Source organism: Trachinotus anak, unplaced genomic scaffold (genome assembly GCF_046630095.1).
Source record: "Trachinotus anak isolate AG129_WGS33_773 ecotype Australia unplaced genomic scaffold, CSIRO_AGI_Tana_v1 ptg000010l, whole genome shotgun sequence".
Taxonomy (NCBI): domain Eukaryota; kingdom Metazoa; phylum Chordata; class Actinopteri; order Carangiformes; family Carangidae; genus Trachinotus; species Trachinotus anak.
The window spans coordinates 13850067-13868054 of record NW_027273861.1 but is presented as its reverse complement, the minus strand read 5'-3'; the positions used below and the strand labels follow the sequence as shown (position 1 = coordinate 13868054).

At 39.6% G+C, this 17988-nt stretch overlaps 2 protein-coding genes across 3 annotated transcripts; one reads left to right on the top strand and one right to left on the bottom strand.

Moving 5' to 3' along the window:
- The first annotated feature begins 788 nt into the window (after positions 1 to 788).
- On the top strand, positions 789 to 4554 carry ccl44 (chemokine (C-C motif) ligand 44). The gene is made up of 5 exons (XM_071487753.1): positions 789 to 966; positions 2093 to 2222; positions 2978 to 3125; positions 3358 to 3424; positions 3558 to 4554. Exons 1-4 carry the CDS (start codon positions 903 to 905, stop codon positions 3394 to 3396), a joined length of 381 nt encoding a protein of 126 aa, XP_071343854.1. The 5' UTR covers positions 789 to 902; the 3' UTR covers positions 3397 to 3424; positions 3558 to 4554.
- A 1100-nt stretch (positions 4555 to 5654) lies between these two features.
- slc1a6 (solute carrier family 1 member 6) lies at positions 5655 to 17946 on the bottom strand. 2 transcript variants are annotated; one of them, XM_071487751.1, is made up of 12 exons: positions 17814 to 17946; positions 17609 to 17677; positions 11781 to 12047; positions 11459 to 11596; positions 10914 to 11121; positions 10308 to 10350; positions 9981 to 10109; positions 9646 to 9830; positions 9060 to 9293; positions 8627 to 8821; positions 7718 to 7852; positions 5655 to 7447 (listed from the first exon to the last, which is right to left on the bottom strand). In XM_071487751.1, exons 3-12 carry the CDS (start codon positions 12001 to 12003, stop codon positions 7249 to 7251), a joined length of 1689 nt encoding a protein of 562 aa, XP_071343852.1. In that variant the 5' UTR covers positions 12004 to 12047; positions 17609 to 17677; positions 17814 to 17946; the 3' UTR covers positions 5655 to 7248. The 2 variants fall into 2 exon arrangements, with proteins under 2 accessions (XP_071343852.1, XP_071343853.1); XM_071487752.1 differs by lacking the exons at positions 17609 to 17677; positions 17814 to 17946 and adding an exon at positions 12823 to 13008.
- Between the last annotated feature and the right edge of the window lie 42 nt (positions 17947 to 17988).

The window sequence follows — 17988 nt, the reverse complement described above, 5'->3', positions numbered from 1 at the left end:
GTCCCATTAATTGTAAACCCCACAAAAATCAACATATAAAATCAAAAGAAAACAGAAGAAAACAAATGAGTCTTTTTTAGCTTCTCTGAGATTTTTCTGGAGGTTGTTCCAAATAACAAAAGCAGAATTACAGGTGAAGTTTGAACGGTGCAAGGTAATGGTACATTAACATCGCATATGTACAATAGGTATTTCTTTGACCATAATTTATTTATACATACATGTTGCCCTTCAGGGTTAAGATAATGAATGCAGTTTATCACAGTTTCTAGGTGTGTTCGGCATTTTGTCTGGAATCCAACACAGAAACATAACTCTGCTGCAAGACTGATCCAGATGCACAAGTCAGACACACCCACTCCTCACTCTAAGAGTTTTCACAACTACATTATAGAGCTGCATACCAGGGTTAATTGAATATTATTTGGAAATGAATTGCCATTCAGATGCCAAATCAGGGCTGATGTGAAAGCTACACGCTGATTCCTTGTTGGTTTCACCCACTAAATCTGTTTCAGTCCTGCCAGAGAAAATGCACTTACGACAAGAGAAGAGGTGGGATGAAAGAGGAATTTAAAGCCACAAATTATACAAATGAGGCTTGGTATTTTGAGTGAGGCAACGAGAAAGGAGAAATGACTGAGAGGTGAGATGAGTGTGAAAGAGAAAGAGAATGAGGGAGGGACTTTAGTTGAGCGTGAGAATGTCTGAAAATGGAAAAACAGAGGGTGGGAGGGAAAGACGGTAAGACAGAAAAAGAGAGGTGGTGGAAGTGAGTGAGTGAGAGATGGGCAGGGAGGTATAAAGAGAGGGAGGGAGTAATATAAGAGAGGCAGCCATAGAGGGAGAGGTGACAGAGTAGATTATCCTCCTCTCCTCTCCTCCTCTCTGCCAGCCTCATCATGGTCATGCTGCAGATGTTGACTGTTATTTCTCTGACTGTTATCCTCCTGGCATCTGTAGAAGGTAGGACATGGCCGTACTTACTTTGTATGGGTGTGTGTGTGTGTGTGTGTGTGTGTGTGTGTGCGTGTGTGCGCGTGTGTGTGTGTGTGCGTGTGTGCATGTGTGTGTGTGTTGCATGGCTTGCATGCACCCTGCAGGTGGACAGTGTAGCAGGAGAACGATGGCGAAGACAGAAAAAGGAGAGAAGAGGGAAAGATGGATAGCAGCAGCAGGAGCAGCAGGGAGGGAGGCATGGATGTAAACAGAGGGGCAGAACGCAGGAGGACGAGCATCTGAAATCCCACAACACACACACACGGAAAGACAGCAACTGTGTCAGGGCTCAGTCTGTGTGATGGTGTCACCTCGTCTGTTTTTTGAAATGTTGTGAAAGCGCTGGAAGTGCGGTGATGTGCCGGAGGATGGATTCTAGATCATCTGTGTCATAACAAAGCAGCACTGTCCTATTTTACAGCTCTTATTGCTCCTGCTGCCTCACATCATACTTTAATTTGTTTACCCAATTGCTTTGGATGAAAAGGCATCATGGCACACCCTCCACACAAACACACACTCCCTCCTCTCTTTCTCTCACTTTCCCTCTCTCTTTCATTTCACTGGCATGGTAGTATGTTTTGCTGCACAATGGGATGCCATTGTAATTCCTCTGGCATTCTCGTGTGAGTATATGTGTGTTTATATGTGAGTGTGTATATGTAACCAGATGGCATGTGCACATTCTGCAGAACAGACAGCAATTTTTTTCTGTCTATAAAAGCTGCCAAAACACACTGTTTCAGTCTTTGCTGATACCAGAATATTGACTTCAGAGACCTTAAAAACCATAATCCACTGAAGTAAATATGGCTTTAAAATGTGTCTGCGTGTGATTTGAATGCGCTCTCTGATAATGTAGAATAATGTATAGTGTTTAAAACTTTTGTAGTTGTCATGTTGTTGCTTCAGTAGTCCAGTGTCCCTCTGATACAACCTTTTTAGCTAAAATAAAAGGTGTGAAATTGAAGGCAATAAGCCAGCATAATTAACTGAGTTTGACACCAAGGAACTTCAGTGTCATTTTGTCAGTTTGCTGTTTCCTAATTCTTTCTCGCTTGGTTCCTCTGCGTTTGCCTCTTTTGTTTCCCAGGTAAAGGTGTGCAGATGCAGAGAGATGTCCAGTGCTGCATGTTGTACTCCCAGGGCAAGGTGCGTACCAAAGATGTGTTGCGGTTTGAGGTGCAGACGGAGGGGCCCGACTGCAGTATACAAGCCATCATGCAAGTATTTCAACTATCCACTCCTGGAGCTAAAGAGCACACAGCAATCTGCAGGCATGGAAAATATGCCTCTCGTTAGAGGAGGGCAGAGCCGGGCTGAGAGGCATTGTCATCTTTCCAGGTCATGTTGTTATGGCAGGGCTCGGAGCTGTAATTGCCAGGGAAGTAAGAAAGGAAATATGTGGGAATAACAAGTCATCTGAAAATACCTTCCAAGCCAGCTGAGCCCTGCCGCAGCCAGTCAGTCAGAACAGCAGGGTTTAGTTAAGTAAACCATTCTGCATTGTGATACCTATTGTTTCCAGCGGGTCGGAGAAATCTGATGTAGCTGGGGAATGAAGAGCTTGCTTTTTCATGTGGTCCAGTTAACAAAAACATGGAATTCTTATAGATAAAAGAGTTTCTTTTAGTCCTCTCAATTTCAGTGGTTACCAACCTCTTTTGTTCAACTTTTGATCACAATTTGACTTCTTTCTACCACAGAAAAAAATGTATTCAATTATTTCCAGTCATCTTATGCTATCGCTTCTTTGTCATTCCTTTGTGCACAAGTTCTCTGAGGCTTTGTTACACCTGACAGGTGTGTTTGGAGTGAAGTGACGCTCCAAATTATTGCTGAATCACCTTTTTTGTCATTCTTGTGCCTCCACATACAACAGATACAGATTCCGGGTTTCTTTCCTTTTGCCTGAAAGTTCAGCAGAACCTTGTACCGCCATGCTGTATAATGTAATAAGTTTGTGTTCTTTTTGTAGTCTTTACACGAAGAAGGCGGTGAAATGTGCAGACCCTAGAGATCGGAAGGTGAAGAGGCTGCTGAGAAAACTCCTGCAGAGACAGAGAACCAAGGCCCGCCGGACCATGTGGCTCCTTCCTCATGACAACCTGCCTGTCATGTCAGAGGTCAGACACAAGCTACTTTACAGCTCCATGACTGTTACAGCCCCCAGCAATGCAGCACTACATTGTGTGTCGAGTGTAATAAAATAAAATGTAATAAAGTCAGATTTATTTGCCAAAAGTAAACACTGTGATCTACTCTTGTATCAGTCTGCATTAACTGAGAGTAGAAGAGTACCTCTTATTTCCATTTCACCTGAGACATTAATAGAGCTCCTTCTCTTGTGATCATCAGGACAAGAAAGATAACTGGGCAGTTCTCAATGTGGAGTGATGGAATGGAGGAAAACTCATAGTCATAAGTAAGGTTCTCTTTAAACCTTTATTGATATCATGCAAGTTCAGTACATAGCATATAATATGTATATTATGTGAAAAAGTGCCTCTTTCAAGTGTCTCATAATTTATCTTTGCATTCTTCCCACTTTATTACAGGCCAAGTAAACTTTCGGCATTTCGTCTTCTTAACACGGCGAAGCTTGCTGATTCTCCAGTCGTCTCGTGTCTCTCTCTGTCTACACTATCTGTCTCCCTTGGACCAGACCTGGGCAGCAATACATATTTAAATGGCTTTAGATATTTAAATATGAACTGTGCTTGAAATATTCCTAAATATGTGGCTGGTACAGTCTCAACAGAGGAGTATTTACTTGTAAGATAAGTTGAATTGATTTTTTTTCTTCTAATGGCTCATACTGTTATTTGCCAGAGTCTGCCTGGAAGTGTCTCCCTCTACAAAAACAAAACTACTCGTGGCTGATGTGAAATCACGGAAAAAGTTGTAATTAAACAAACGATAAATGAGCAGTGATATTAATATTGTATATCAGCAAGATACTCTATGCTTATTTGTGACTTGTATACCTTCCGTAATGTGTAATGACACTTCACACAGTAAAGTAGATGGGGTTTTGTCTCAGTGCACTGAGTGTGCAGAATATTAGGGAACTAATATTGATTTGCACCTCATTTTGTACAATCCAGGTCTTAGTTGTCTTAAAGTTTAAAAATCCTTGTTCAGTCTTTGACCTTCTGTATCTGACTGTTAGACAGGTGAACTCAAAATGGGATCGCAGGGAAGATTTCACCTGAATTCAACTCTGTTACATAAAGAGCATATGTTCCTGATATTTGTCCACTTTGTATATTAACTGTTTGTAAATTCAATATGAAACCTGATTCAATCTTTTAAAATTAGGCCCTCTGACATGAACAAGTGATTTCGATATCTATTTGCAGTTTACATTTGTCTTTTTTCACCAATAGTCCGTCTTTAAACTATGCCAAAGTATTCATGATTCAATTCACCACATGGCAAGGCTGTTAAAACTTTGAGGGCTCAATAGTGTGTGAAGCACACAAGTATTGTAGAAGAATGCACTGTATGTTAAAACACAGTATCTCAATTTTATAAATTAATCTGACAAAATAACTCAAACTGCCTCACTGTCTTTTATTGGGTACCTTGTGTTTGTCTGAACGTCCATTTCATTTTGCAATGCTACACTTTGGCTCATGCTGAAAAATCTCAACAACTACTGATGCATCGCCATGAGTCTTTGCCACCAGCCTTTGCTGTACTTTATGTTTGTGCAAATGTTAACAGGCTAACAACCTAGCTAGCAGAATGATGTTAGCGTCTAGATTGAAACACTGGCTGCTGTGCAGTGCAGTGTCACAGAGCTGCTAGGATTGCCGTGGACTTATGCCAAAAAAACAAAACAAAAAAACTTTGTTATGCCACTGTAATGGCAACAGCCAGGACCTGAGACATGCACAAATGAACAAATCAAAGGTCAAAGGTCAAAGGTCAAAGGTTAAGGTCACTGTTACCTCTCAAACACATTTTTAACCTCTTCAATGTGATATCTCAAGACCACCCTGAGGTCAAAAGTCAAGTTTACTGTGACTTCAACTTGGCCTTAACTCACAAATAGGATAAAATGATGAAGTCATAGCATTTCATATCCAAATGATCAAAGGTCAACTTCACTGTGACATTATAGCCATTATTCAATCCAACTCAAGAAGGGGAGACTGTGACCATATTTCCTTCAATTTAGCTGGTTGGCAGAGGCATACATCCACAAGGTGGTAATTCTAGTTTTATAACTGTTGTTAGGAACCATGATGCCATACACTTTATATCTTTAGTTTAGCAAAAGGGTCTAAACCTTGTTTAATTAAAGTAAATACATTTAGTATTATCTACGTGAATGAAGAAAATAAAAAGCTAATTTTGTGGGCATTAGTGGCATTAGTGATCTGGGTCAATTTTAAAATAATTTGTAATCAACATTACAATGACAATAAAAACTTTTAAAATTTAAAAGCAGAAGCTCACAAAGATCCTTTTTAGTAATCAACTTCTTACATTAAAATTAAATGATTTTAATGGAGAAACCATGCAATTATTATTGCAAACTGTTCTCACATAACATTTGACCCATGTTTGTCTGTGAGACCACAGTTTCTGGCCAGGAGAATATCATCCACCAGGGGTAGCCACAAACACAATAATGAGAATCACTGTTTAATTCCTGAGCCATTTATTTATCACATTTCATAAGCTGTCCATCAAAAATGTTGAGCTGCTCTTCCTTGAAAAATAAGATTTTTACTGAAATAACATCAAGCATAAAATTTTATGTCAAACCTTAATGAGCATAAAAGTGGCACAGAGTCACAAAGCTTTGAATATAACAGTTTATACCTTTTCACTTTCATAAATATTCACAAGACTTTCCTCTAAAACAACCAATACCAAAAAGCAATAAGCAACGGTACATTCAATTCCTCAAGACATTCACAAACTTTCTTCACAGTACCTTTTCACAAAACAATAAAAATAAATTGTGATTATTGTGACAGTCAGAATATAACAAAATCCAGTTTTAGTTGATATCATAATGCAGAAAACAGACAGGCAGGTGTACTGATGTTAAAGCACACTGTTGTTAGCAACAACAATATGCTTTGTAGTGGTTTTGAAACTTCCCTTGCCAGTAATTACAAACAAATGATCCAAAAAAAACCAAAAAAACCAAAAAAAACAAGAACTTTTTACTGGGGAAAAAAGGAACTAAAATGAATCATTACCTTGTTTTATTTCCCCACCTTGTTTGATTGATTTCCCTCTCCTAGTTAGGAAACTGAATAATTGAGTTCAGAAAAAAAAGAAAAATTAACAGTTTCAGAACAAGTAATACTGTAGGTATTATTCTAAAATTAGTGTGTAGCGGTACAGTCCTGTGCCCATAGTTTAAAAGAAATAGCACCAAAGAAATACAAGAATATACATATAAGAAAGCACTGAGTGAATTCTATCAAATCACTTGAAATAGATAAATATACACTCTCCCACCCATCATTGTCCAGTGTTTTGTGCAAGCAAACTTAAAAAACAAAAAGTATCTCAAACTTAAATATGGGACCTAAAGTTACTGAGTGATTGATGTTTTTACATCCTGCTGATATGTTCCATTGAGTTTTTGTGTGTAGAGCTGTAGAGGGTCCATATCTAAAAGTCCTGTTAGAGGTAGTCATGATTATTGAGTATGACAAAATAAGTATTTGCAATGAGGTGTTAGGTCATGCAACAGAAATAGCCAAGTGATGAAGATTTACATATTCACAAAATCAGAAATATGGTGGAGTTTCTCTGTGATAATACTGTGGATTCTAACACTGATGCTGGTAGAAAATAGGAAGGTTTATGACTCTCTGACTGTATGGATCATAAATCATACAAATCGAACCTTAAATGTTTTAAAAAAAAAGACTTTCAGCTTTATTTGACATATTCAGTTTTTCACATAAACCCCAGATAAGTGGCAATGAATCAGATTGTTAGCAGTGGATATCTAACAGCTCCTAAACAGCATGTGGACTTATTTCCTGTCACCAAGCAGCCCCTAGGCCAAGCCTTGCATTGCTTTGTTTACCAGACAATATTTTCTACTTGAGGGTAAGATGAGAGTTTTGGGCACTCTGGGAACCCTTAGCACTGGCTGAGTCAACCCAGAACAATTTTTTCTTTAAAACCACCCCTGCACCATTTCAAGCCAACCTTCTAGCTAAAATGCTTTTGGTACACAAAGCACACACAAAGTGTGGTTTATTTTTTTCACATTGTGGTCTCACTGTTGTGGTGGTTGAGACAGTCGTTTTCCTGGCAGATAAGCTGGTAGGGCTTCTCATTCTCCTCGATAACAGAGTTGTGGCCCTCAGCATCCTGATTCTGTAGCTCTCCACGGGAAAGGTGCTCCACGATGCCAGCCCCAAGCGAGTCACCCAGCACGTTGGTGGTGGTACGCAAGCGGTCCCTGGAGTAATTAGATAAAAAAAATAAAAAATGAGAAAGCAAGTTAAGACATATGGGAACAAAATTCAAAACACAGAACAACACTCACAGCTCAAAATTTGAAAATGTGCTACAGGCTTTCTAATCTGTCACTCTGCATTATGCATCAGTAACCTTTGTAGTGGTGGGACCTCTGGGCTCTCTGAAGCTTTACTATGACATTTAGGCTGGCAGAGCCACAGAACAGTACACAGACCAATCCCCATCACGCTGACATTTAGTGGGAACTCACAAGAACCAATCCACAGCGATGATCAGTGTTATGTCCTCTGTGGGCAGTCCCACTGATGTCAATACGATCACCATGGTAACAAGGCCAGCCTGAGGGATGCCTGCTGCTCCAATGCTGGCAGCAGTTGCTGTGATACTGAGTGGGTGGTGGGAGGGATGGAGAGGAGAGTGAAGACATTTAATAAAGGGAAACAAACAAACAGCACATGTGCACTCCTGGTGGTAGTAGTAGAGTGATAAAGGCACGTAACAAATTATAAAATCATGTAAATTTACCCCCAGCTGAGCTGGTCACACAACTGCATTATATGTTCTATAAACTGTGGGAAGTTTTACACAAATGTCGCCAAGAGTAATATAACAACATATTCTAGTATGATATGCTTACATGAAGTGCAATATGTATGACCCTTTCATCTACACAGAGAAACTCTCTCTTTATGAAAAGCTAGATCAAGTGAGTCATGGAGTATAAGAATAAATTGTGATCTCATCTGGAATTAAGTGATAATAAAGATGCAACAGAGAGATGTTGGTCAAAGCAACCTGTGTGATATAAAATAAATTAAAAAGTGTGATATAGTGATATGCTGTGCTTTAAATGCACCAAAGTTAGCCAAAAGGCTAGTTTTCATCTGAAGTCCGTGGGCAGAGGAGCAGAAGAAGGGAAGATGGAATTAAACCAGTTGCTGAAATAGTTTAAAAGCAGGCCAAGCAATAATAAAGGAAGGTTTCAAAGTATTTAGAACAACAAAACAGTATAAACATAATGAAAAAGACAATAGAGAAAAAAGAAAGAGACAACCACTCTGTAATACACCAACAGTATAATACAAGATGAAGGTCTTCGGGGTGAGGAGTTTTTGTATTCCACACAAATAAAAACTAACAGAGGTAAAACGAGTGTTACCTGATGGTGAGAATCTGGCCAAAGTTTAGGTCCATGTCATTGACTTGAGCAATAAAGATGGCTGCGACAGCCTCATAGAGGGCAGTGCCATCCATGTTAATGGTGGCGCCCACAGGGAGGACGAAGCGTGTCACTCTTTTATCCACATGGTTGTTCTCCTCCAGACAGCGGAAGGTGATGGGCAGGGTGGCAGAGCTGGAGCAGGCAGGGAGAGAGATGAAGCATCATGATTTGACACTAGTCAGACACAAAATAGATTATATGAAGTTTATTTATTTTTTTGATTGAAATGTTTAGTATTACATTTTACATTTAATGTATTATGCACTTCATGATATTTTATTTTATGTAGTTATATAGTGGCACATACAACATACAGTACAGGCGAGTGTCCTAAACACCAGTGTCTGAGCAGATACAGCGTGACACGTACCTGGATGAGGTTCCCAGAGCGGTGATGAGTGCCTGTAGCAAACCACCAATGAAGGTATAGGGATTCCTCCTAGTCACCATGAAGTAAAGCAGTGGCAGGACACAGAGGCCATGAATGAGGAGACCCACAATGACCGACACAGTGTACATCCCCAGCTGACTGCCCACCTCCGCCAGATCCTTCATCTCCACAATCTTCCCTGCAATGAGGAAGAGGATGCCCACTGGAGCGTACCTGGAGAAGTGATTCAGAGGTGATAAATGAGTATGAAGAATGATGGCTATAAACATACAGACTTGCTGAACATCTTAAGTTTGTAACCAACTTAATGCTTCAGGAAGTATACAACTGCTTTTTGAATTTTTTTTTGTTCCTAAAACAATTTAGGAACTATACTGTAAGTGTTACACAGTATCTTTATTAATGAACATATTGTACACTTTTAATCTCTTTAACAGGTCGTGTAAAATGTAAAACTTTATTAATATACTATATTAATATATAATACTAAAGAGAATGACAGTATATTTAACCTGTGGCACCAAACATCATAGAAAAAGTGAGTTTGAGGTGAGTCTTTACTGACCAGATGATGACGGCCACAAGCCTCATGATGGCTTCATTCAGGCAATCAAAGAAGTCCCTGAGGGCCTGGCCCTGCTGCTTCATGTTGCCAATGACGAGACCAAAGCACATGGAGAAGACCACCATACCCAGAGCATTCACTCCAGCTGAGGAGCCGGACACAGGGACCACCTCCTCCACTGTCTCCTGTCATAGAAAAGGGTAGTGTTGTACAGATTACAGACCAGAGTGTGGACATACATTACAGATTTTAACTCCTTTTCATCCCACTGAGATTTATACAGTCTATGACCAATCATGTCCTTGTTTTCTTCATAGGACCTGATTGCCACCCACCTGTATGGTGTGAAGCACCCTGCTGAGGTTCACACTCAGGCGAGACTCTGTCACGTTGAGAGAGTCTGTGAGGTTCAGGGTCACTGTCACGTTCCTTGTATGAACAATCTTCTTGTACACAGTTTTATACTGTAAGAGAGAACGTGAAATTTAACATTGATTCTGTTTGATTCTGAAAGTCTCTGAAAGTCATGTGTAGCAATAAATGTGATTTCACAGTGTGTGTGAGACGAAGATAAAGTGTGTTTTTACATGGAAGTGGTGATACAGTATGAAATTTGAGGGTTTTTTGTTACTTAAATACATGAAAATTGAAGTTGGCCTCACCTGCTTGAAACAAGCTTCTACCAGATTGGGCGGAAACATGTTCCTGAGATAAAGAGTAAACAAGACCAGATGAGTCACAGCAGGTTGTAAGTTTTGCACTGTAATATTACACTATGTTAATTAATAACCATTTCACAATCTTCAAAAAGAGTAATCACTCAGAGTTTGTCATTTCCTTTAACAGATGCAGTGGGTGAGTGGGTGTGCGTATCCACACTCAAACAATCTATTGTTTGTTTTTTTGGTGTCTAAATGTTCTTGTAAGTATACAAATGCTTTAAAAGGAGTTTGTCATTTGCTGTCTTGCCAAGACTTAGATGAGAGGATTGGTACCACTTTTATATTTGTAAAGTGTAAAAATGATTGTTTGGTTTGTAGGGTTACGTGTCATATTGCTTCTTTGTTGCTGCTAAACTAAGCTTCATATCTAACTTGGATATGAGAGCGGTATGAATCATCTCAATCTAATTCTCAGCATTTCTGAAAATGTCAGACTTTTACCTTAAATGTGGATGATAATAAACTGTGACTGTGCCTGGACAGCTAGATACAATATCAATGCATGTGCAATTTCACAAACCAGCAAAGTTTCCAAGCAGTTGTCACCTGATGAGATCCAGAAAAGCATCAGCAGCCTGAACAGGTTCAATGTTTCCGCTGTTGGCCACAGGACTGTCTCTACTGCCTTTCCCCGGCCGGATTATTATCACAATGACAATGCCAATGAACACAGCAATGAGGGTAGTCACCATGTAGTAGATCACGGCACGAAAGCCCATTTTACCAGATGCTTTGCTGTCCAAAGAGGAAATGCCTGCAACACAGGACATTCAATTCAGAATTTAATCAGTTCGCTGAAAGTTTAGCTATTGTTATCAACATTAATTTAATTTGATATACAACTGGCCATTAATTACTGAAAGAGGTCATAAAACCCAAGTTCAAAATCAAACCAGATAAACAATATTTGTGTAAAACTATACTTATTATCAACTTGAATCATAAAACATGGCTGAAATAGAGCAAAGTTCTTTCTAACTGATAGTCAAGGAATTTCCCCAAATGAAAGTCAGTGGTCATTTTAAGGTCTGACCAATTATCTACTGTAATCTACACTCTAGGAGCATTTAGTGTGTTTGTTCAAAGCCAACCTGTGACCAGACTGGAGACGATGAGAGGCAGCACTAGCATCTGTAGCATTCTCATTAGCAGCTCCCCTGGAAAGGCAAAGTACTTGATCTCCCTCAGGGACAGGTTGTGGGGGCGTAAAGCAAAACCCAGGATTACACCTGAATAAATTTGCAAACACACATAGGGTTAGGGTTTTACACACACACACACACACACACACACACACACACACACACACACACACACAAAAAAGTACAAAAGCACAAATGTACACAAAGTCAGATAAAGTCAACTGTCTGCAGAGAAGACGATGTTAAACCGCAGGCTTTCCTTCGCACTCACCCAGAACCACAGCAGCGACTGTAAACAGAACAAACAGGTTTCTCTTGAGGAAACCTTTGACGCTTTCCCTGCTGATGGAGCTCATCCTCTCCTTCATGCTGCTCGCTCTCCTCTCCATTGCCCTGCGTAAACGCCTCCTTAAGTCTCCTCTCTCTGGCACAGGGGGTTTGTCCGCGTCCTCGTTTAGGAAAAGACTTGCACTGGTGGGGGGTTTCTCGTTCATAATCAGCTCCAGCACCTGGTCCAGGAGGCAGGTCTCGTGGGAAACTAGGCAAGAGAGACATAGAGAGAAATAATTTGTCACATATTATGTTGTCCAATGCAAAAGTGCTGAATGTAAATGGGAGGGAAAGTCAAATCACATGGACCACAGCTGCTGTCCGCAGTTGTTTGGGACTGCAAATTTGTACCGAGCACAGCAGTGACAGAATAATTAGAGATAACATGAAACTGAATGTGTATCCCATGTAACACAGGAGGGTATTTAATACATGGCAACGTTTTTTTTTGGTTTTTTTTTTTTGGTTTTTCCCAAATATTTCATTTCTTCTTCTTAGTGCCCAGAAAGTGCATGTCACCCTTTTCATGTGAATGACTCCAATCTAGTGTTAAAATGATTAGTAAATGGACAAAACCTAATTGAAAATCTTTCTGTCTTATATAACTTCAAATAAAATATTTTTTTGGTTTTAAAGTGTTGACTGGGCAATAACAAGCAAGTTGAAGACATCAATTTTGGATCTAGGAAACTGCAAACAAGTGTATATCTAAACAGAGAGGTGGTCCTCCACAGCTGGCGAGGCTAATGTAAACATACCAAACTATAAATTACATCTTGATTGACCTTGAATATGTGTAATGTAGTTCTGGTTCCCTAATTATACAACTGAGGCTGTATTAAATGACTAGTTTGTACTATAGCAAATAAATAAATCTCAGCTCTATTAATCTAAATCTTTACTGTGATCTTTTTTATATATTTTAATAGAGAAAAGCTAACAACACTGTAAAACTTCAAAATATTGAGCTTCTATGGTCTTACCGTGTTTCCCTCTGCTGAAAACAAAAAGCAGTCTGTGTGTAGCATGTGGCGGTTGGTCTCACTTCTCCTTATCTATGTAGGCTACAGTGTTTCCTCTGAATTACCCTCTGCAAACAGACTTAAAGCCCCACACTTAAAGAACAATACAGCCGACCTCTTCCTCTGCTTCTCCTTCACATCCAATGTAATCACTGTGAGCTCCAACGCCTTTATATTTTTACTTTTCCCTGGGGGATAAACACTGAAGCATATGATCTCCAAAGACTTAATCTATTCTGTTTGTATCCTTCTTATCTATTGATTTTCTTTTGTCTATTGTTCTGAGGTGCACATCTATCTATTACATACAGTGTAAAAGAGCCATTGTTGAGCAGGTTGTGGGATGACCCTGAATAATCAAGGCCATTATTTAGCTTGGTGTCAGATACAGAATAATCAGCTCTCACAAAGCACTGCTCACACTTAATGCCTATAAGTGTGTATTTGTGTGTGTGTGTGTGCGTGTGTGTGTGCGTGTGTGTGAGTGTGTGTGTATGTGTGTAACTGAAGCACAAGAGGAAACATCTGATCAAATATGCCATGCAGTCACAATGTTTTACAACAAGCCTGGAGGAGCCAGAGAGTGCTGCTGGTCCTGTTTCACCATCACTCATTTCTGAGTGCTGAATGGATAAGAGTGAAGAGGCACTACCAGAGTCTACAGTTCTACATTAGCAGTGAAATGAACAACCACTTATGATAACACACTGTTTATGGCATGTTCTGTGTGTGTTCAGTGCAACTCAGCATCACAATGGAGATTAAACAAAACAATGGCGAGACAACAAATCCTCAGTGAAGGAAAGACACTGAAAAACATCAGGAGCTAAACATAAAGACAGTACACCACCGTGCTCAAAGATCATACAACAAAACTGATCAATACCACTAAAATCTCAAGTGATTATAAAAGTTTGTCCATTTAATACAGAAGAATGAAGCCAATTAATGTAAGACTATATAATAAGCTATATTATGACTAATATAAACTATATAACATGTTTAAGAACCAACTACAGTACAATCACTCCCCCTGGGCGTGGATGATACCCGTACAAATCTGTGGAGAGATTTACAGATTGACAAATGAGTCTTTTCAGCTGATCTTTGCTGGATGAGTTTTGTTGCTCTCTACGCTTTAAAATACAACAGTGTCCTACTGAATTCAAGTCAAGGGACATACTAGGCCAGGCCAAAGTTTTCACTTGACCTTGTATGATTTTTTCTGCATATTTAGGATCATCAAGCTTCTTGAGACTGGGAGTCCTCTTTTCATTCAGTATTTGGGTAGAAAAACTTGAATTCATAGTGCCATCTATAAAGGTTGCCTCTCAGCACACTCCCACTCAGCACTGTGCGGTCACTGTGATGGTCCTGGCCAGGGCCACACCGAACACTCTGGACCCCATCTGATCCAAACAATTTTATTTTGGTTTCATCGGACCAAAGAATGTGCTGCCAATATTCATCAGGCTTCTTTTAATGTTCTTTGGCAGAGTAATCAGTTTTATGAGCAATGGTTTTCATCTTGGACGCTGATTGAGGTTGACTTCATGCAATGTCCTTCGCTCTGTCTGATCAGTCACTGAAACACCAGTGTCCACAGATAATCCTTGTGCCAAGTGTGAAGCACTTACCCATCTGTTTTTCAATGCAAGGCTCTGTAAATAGTGAATGGTGCATGGCATTATTTTTCAAGGACAGCCACAGCACCAATAGCAGTTTGTGTTCAGTAGCCTACAGATGCTCTTGCACCTGCTCCCATCTTTGTAAAGTCTCTTCCTTACTTGTTGAAGCATTCCCTTACCATATGGAACTGACCAGGCCAACAACTTTGAGCTACATGTCATTAAGTGTTTTTTTTTTTTTTAAGTTTGTTTCCAATTGTATAAATGCTTAAAGAATGGTATTCCTGAAACACCAAAACACAATAGGAATACAACACCCTTGTAACCATGTGTTTGAGTCATGTAGCTATTAGGATTATTTACTGTTTTATTATGTTTGTCGCCGAGTTTCAGCGACCTTCCAGCCTAAAGCAGCCAACTCTGGCTAAAACTGCTCAGTCCTCATCAGACTACAGTCAGTGCTCTTCTGTCTGACAACCCAAACATCCTCCATTAGATGAGCAGCAAACCAGAGAGAAACATTTAAATTAAGCTAAAAGCAAGAAGATTAGGGTCCATTTTATACAGATAATGGCCAAAGAGAATAAAAAAAATTCTTAACATTATATCAAAAACTATTTCAGCACTGAACACTAATAAATACTCTAAAATTGAACTCTGTGTCATTAGCATTGGCTACACAGCTGACAGAAGGGCAGGCAGCTTGTAAGGCAGAGCATAGTTCACATCTCAGTGGAAAGCCACTTCAGACTAACATGTTAAAACATAATGGAAAACAGGGATCCCACTTCAAGCTGTTTCATTGTGCCTCGTTAATACTGCTTTATCTACAACACAATATAATCACTCTAAAAAAAAGTTGCTTAAACCAATTTAGGCACATTTTACGTACAAAGCATTTTAATCAGTACAATAAGAACTGCTGGAGAATTGCTCCTTCAAAAACAAAAAGGGTGCATGTTGTATATTGTCATAAATGTACCACAATCGGAAAAATCTCAGTAAAATTCAGTTAAATCAAAAAATACAAAAATTTCTGTGCTTATTCATTACAATATCCATTATTCTTCTCCTAATCAGACAAAAGTCCATTTTGCAGAGAAAGATTTGCAAACTTCAACTGATTACTCACCACTCATGGTGCACAGTGTGTCTCAAACAGTCCAATCAAAGTCAGGTAACACTCTCAGCTTCTCAAGAGTAGACAAGAGATTCAGAGTGTAAGAGAGTGTCCGGAGCTGAGTGGCACAATGACAGGGCGTCTCACTGCTCGGCTCTCATAAGCATACAGACATGAAAAGGCCTCTCAAATGGTCTGACCTTCTCACACCTCCACACACACACACACACACACACACACAAAACGTGCACAAAACATGCGCAAATATACACTGTCCAGCCAACCTTTTGCAGTCCATGTATGACAAATCCCTAAAAAATCCACCAATTTTACACATGAAAATCAGTTTACTCATCACGGAGAGTAGTGTTCAGTCTTTGCAAACAACTGTAGGTATAATATTTTTATCCAGTTTGAGAATATAACCCTTGAGGATGTGATCAGGGTTATCTCCACTTGGGCTTGGAGACCTCAGACTTTTAACAGTGGTGTGGAGTTTGTAAGACATTGGTGGAAACAGGCAGAGAAAGTCTAATGAAAGGCACTATTGAGTTCCATTACAGACAATGTTGTGCTTTTAGAGTCTGATCCATACTAAGGAATAAAGGTTAATATATGTGAGTGTGTTGAAGCATTAAGCTAGGTGCATAGGCCGTGTAGGTACACCGAAGGCTACACCTTAGCTATTGTTGCATAGCCAGTCCTATCTCCAGGAGAATAGTTTGGCTGCACCTATTATCATCCTGCTATTGAGGAAAAACACTCCGGCTTGTTTGCATTCCTTTAAACCAATCACAACTGCCTTGGTTGGTGCTGAGCCCACTATATGTGTGTGTTCGTTTGTGTGTGTGGGTGTGTGTGTGTGTGTGTGTGTGTGTGTGTGTTGGAGGGGGTTAGGTAGCAAAGGGGATTTTGAAAATGGTAACAGGCAGGGGAAGTGGAAAGGGATGAGAATGCCACCTGAAACTGGCGCGCAATCGCACGCTCATACTCATAGCCTTCTTCCAGTGAGTCAGACTATGCCTGACATGCACTAAATGTACCTATACACTATACACGAGTGTGGACCGCTAAAAACTGTGATTGATCTCCTACAAGTTTCTGTTGCCAGTGGAGATTGTAAAGTGAACATTACAGACGCTGAAGTTTAACACTATTCTCTTTTTCAGTAGCACATATCTAGCACAACCACTCAAACTCCAAACCCTCTGCTCATTACAATCCCCACTTTCTTTCACTGTGAATGAAACAAGCACAGCAAATGCACGGGCGTAGTCTCCTTTTCTGAGGGATGTACAGCTGTGTAAGAAAGATTCAATTTTATGCAAATGTCCTCTGGGCTGGTGGGAGTGACGACCTGGCAACAACCAATTGCACTTGTTCCTATTCCTTGAGGGAACTAGAAGCACAGTGTCTATTCCATTCAACTACATTCAAACCGAAGAAAAGCATTGCATTGCTGTCTATGAAATAATTTTAGTGAGCGCACAAGACTTGTCTTTGAAAAGCTGTACATACAAAACACATTACCTAGAAAATGAACCGATTCGTCACACATCAGAATAGCAACAGGAGAAAAAACTGTCCAATCAAAGTGGTTTATGTAAATTAAGTGTAAATTACTTTAAACACGCCTGTGGATTAAAAGTGAGACTTGTGAACAGGAGGTAAAAGTCAAGATAACTTGGACATTGCTTTTTAAAAATCTCTATCTCGCAAATCGCCCAACTATATGGAAGAGTAATACAAAATCACTGAGGGACACCTTTAAATTAATACTAATCACAGTATATATACACTATAAGTATCAAAATTATTGTAACGATAAGATAGATAGATAGATAGATAGATAGATAGATAGATAGATAGATAGATAGATAGATAGATTTTCTTAGATACATTATTGCATTGCATTCTTTCTTACTATATATTTCTTTTGAAAATGTATCATCTACATGTATCTGAGCGCAAAACAAATAAAAAAGATGAAGTCTGATACCCTGTTGAGCCTTTGAATGTGTCAAGCGGTCATGAAGAGGCAGATCCTCTCATCCCTTTTCTGAAGACGCTGCAAAACAAGGATTAAAACTTAACAATCGTCATCACAACTTTCGCTCAAACCGTGACAGACTTATGTAAAAACAGGCAGTTATTAGCCGACAACAAGAAGACAAGTTAATCACAGGAGAAAATCTTATACCCACCTCAGTCTGTCCAGGATGCTCCTCACACTGTCATGTGGATGCCTTCTTCTCCACCAAGCAGCCGATCATGAACTAGTGTTGCCCACACACCGTATCTCCCCTCATCATCTTCACTATTATCTCCCGTTTTTTTTTTTTTTTTACTATCAAGCGGTTTGCGCTTGTCCACGAAGCC

Coding starts and splice junctions, on each gene's coding strand:
- ccl44 (XM_071487753.1), top strand. CDS start 903: ATGGTCATGCTGCAGATGTTGACTGTTATTTCTCTGACTGTTATCCTC. Junction 2,223..2,977: donor TGCAGTATACAAGCCATCAT/GCAAGTATTTCA, acceptor TTCTTTTTGTAG/TCTTTACACGAAGAAGGCGG. Junction 3,126..3,357: donor ACCTGCCTGTCATGTCAGAG/GTCAGACACAAG, acceptor TGTGATCATCAG/GACAAGAAAGATAACTGGGC.
- slc1a6 (XM_071487751.1), bottom strand. CDS start 12,003: ATGAACGAGAAACCCCCCACCAGTGCAAGTCTTTTCCTAAACGAGGAC. Junction 8,822..9,059: donor GCTCTGGGAACCTCATCCAG/GTACGTGTCACG, acceptor TGCCTGCTCCAG/CTCTGCCACCCTGCCCATCA. Junction 7,853..8,626: donor GGCCAGATTCTCACCATCAG/GTAACACTCGTT, acceptor CCACCCACTCAG/TATCACAGCAACTGCTGCCA.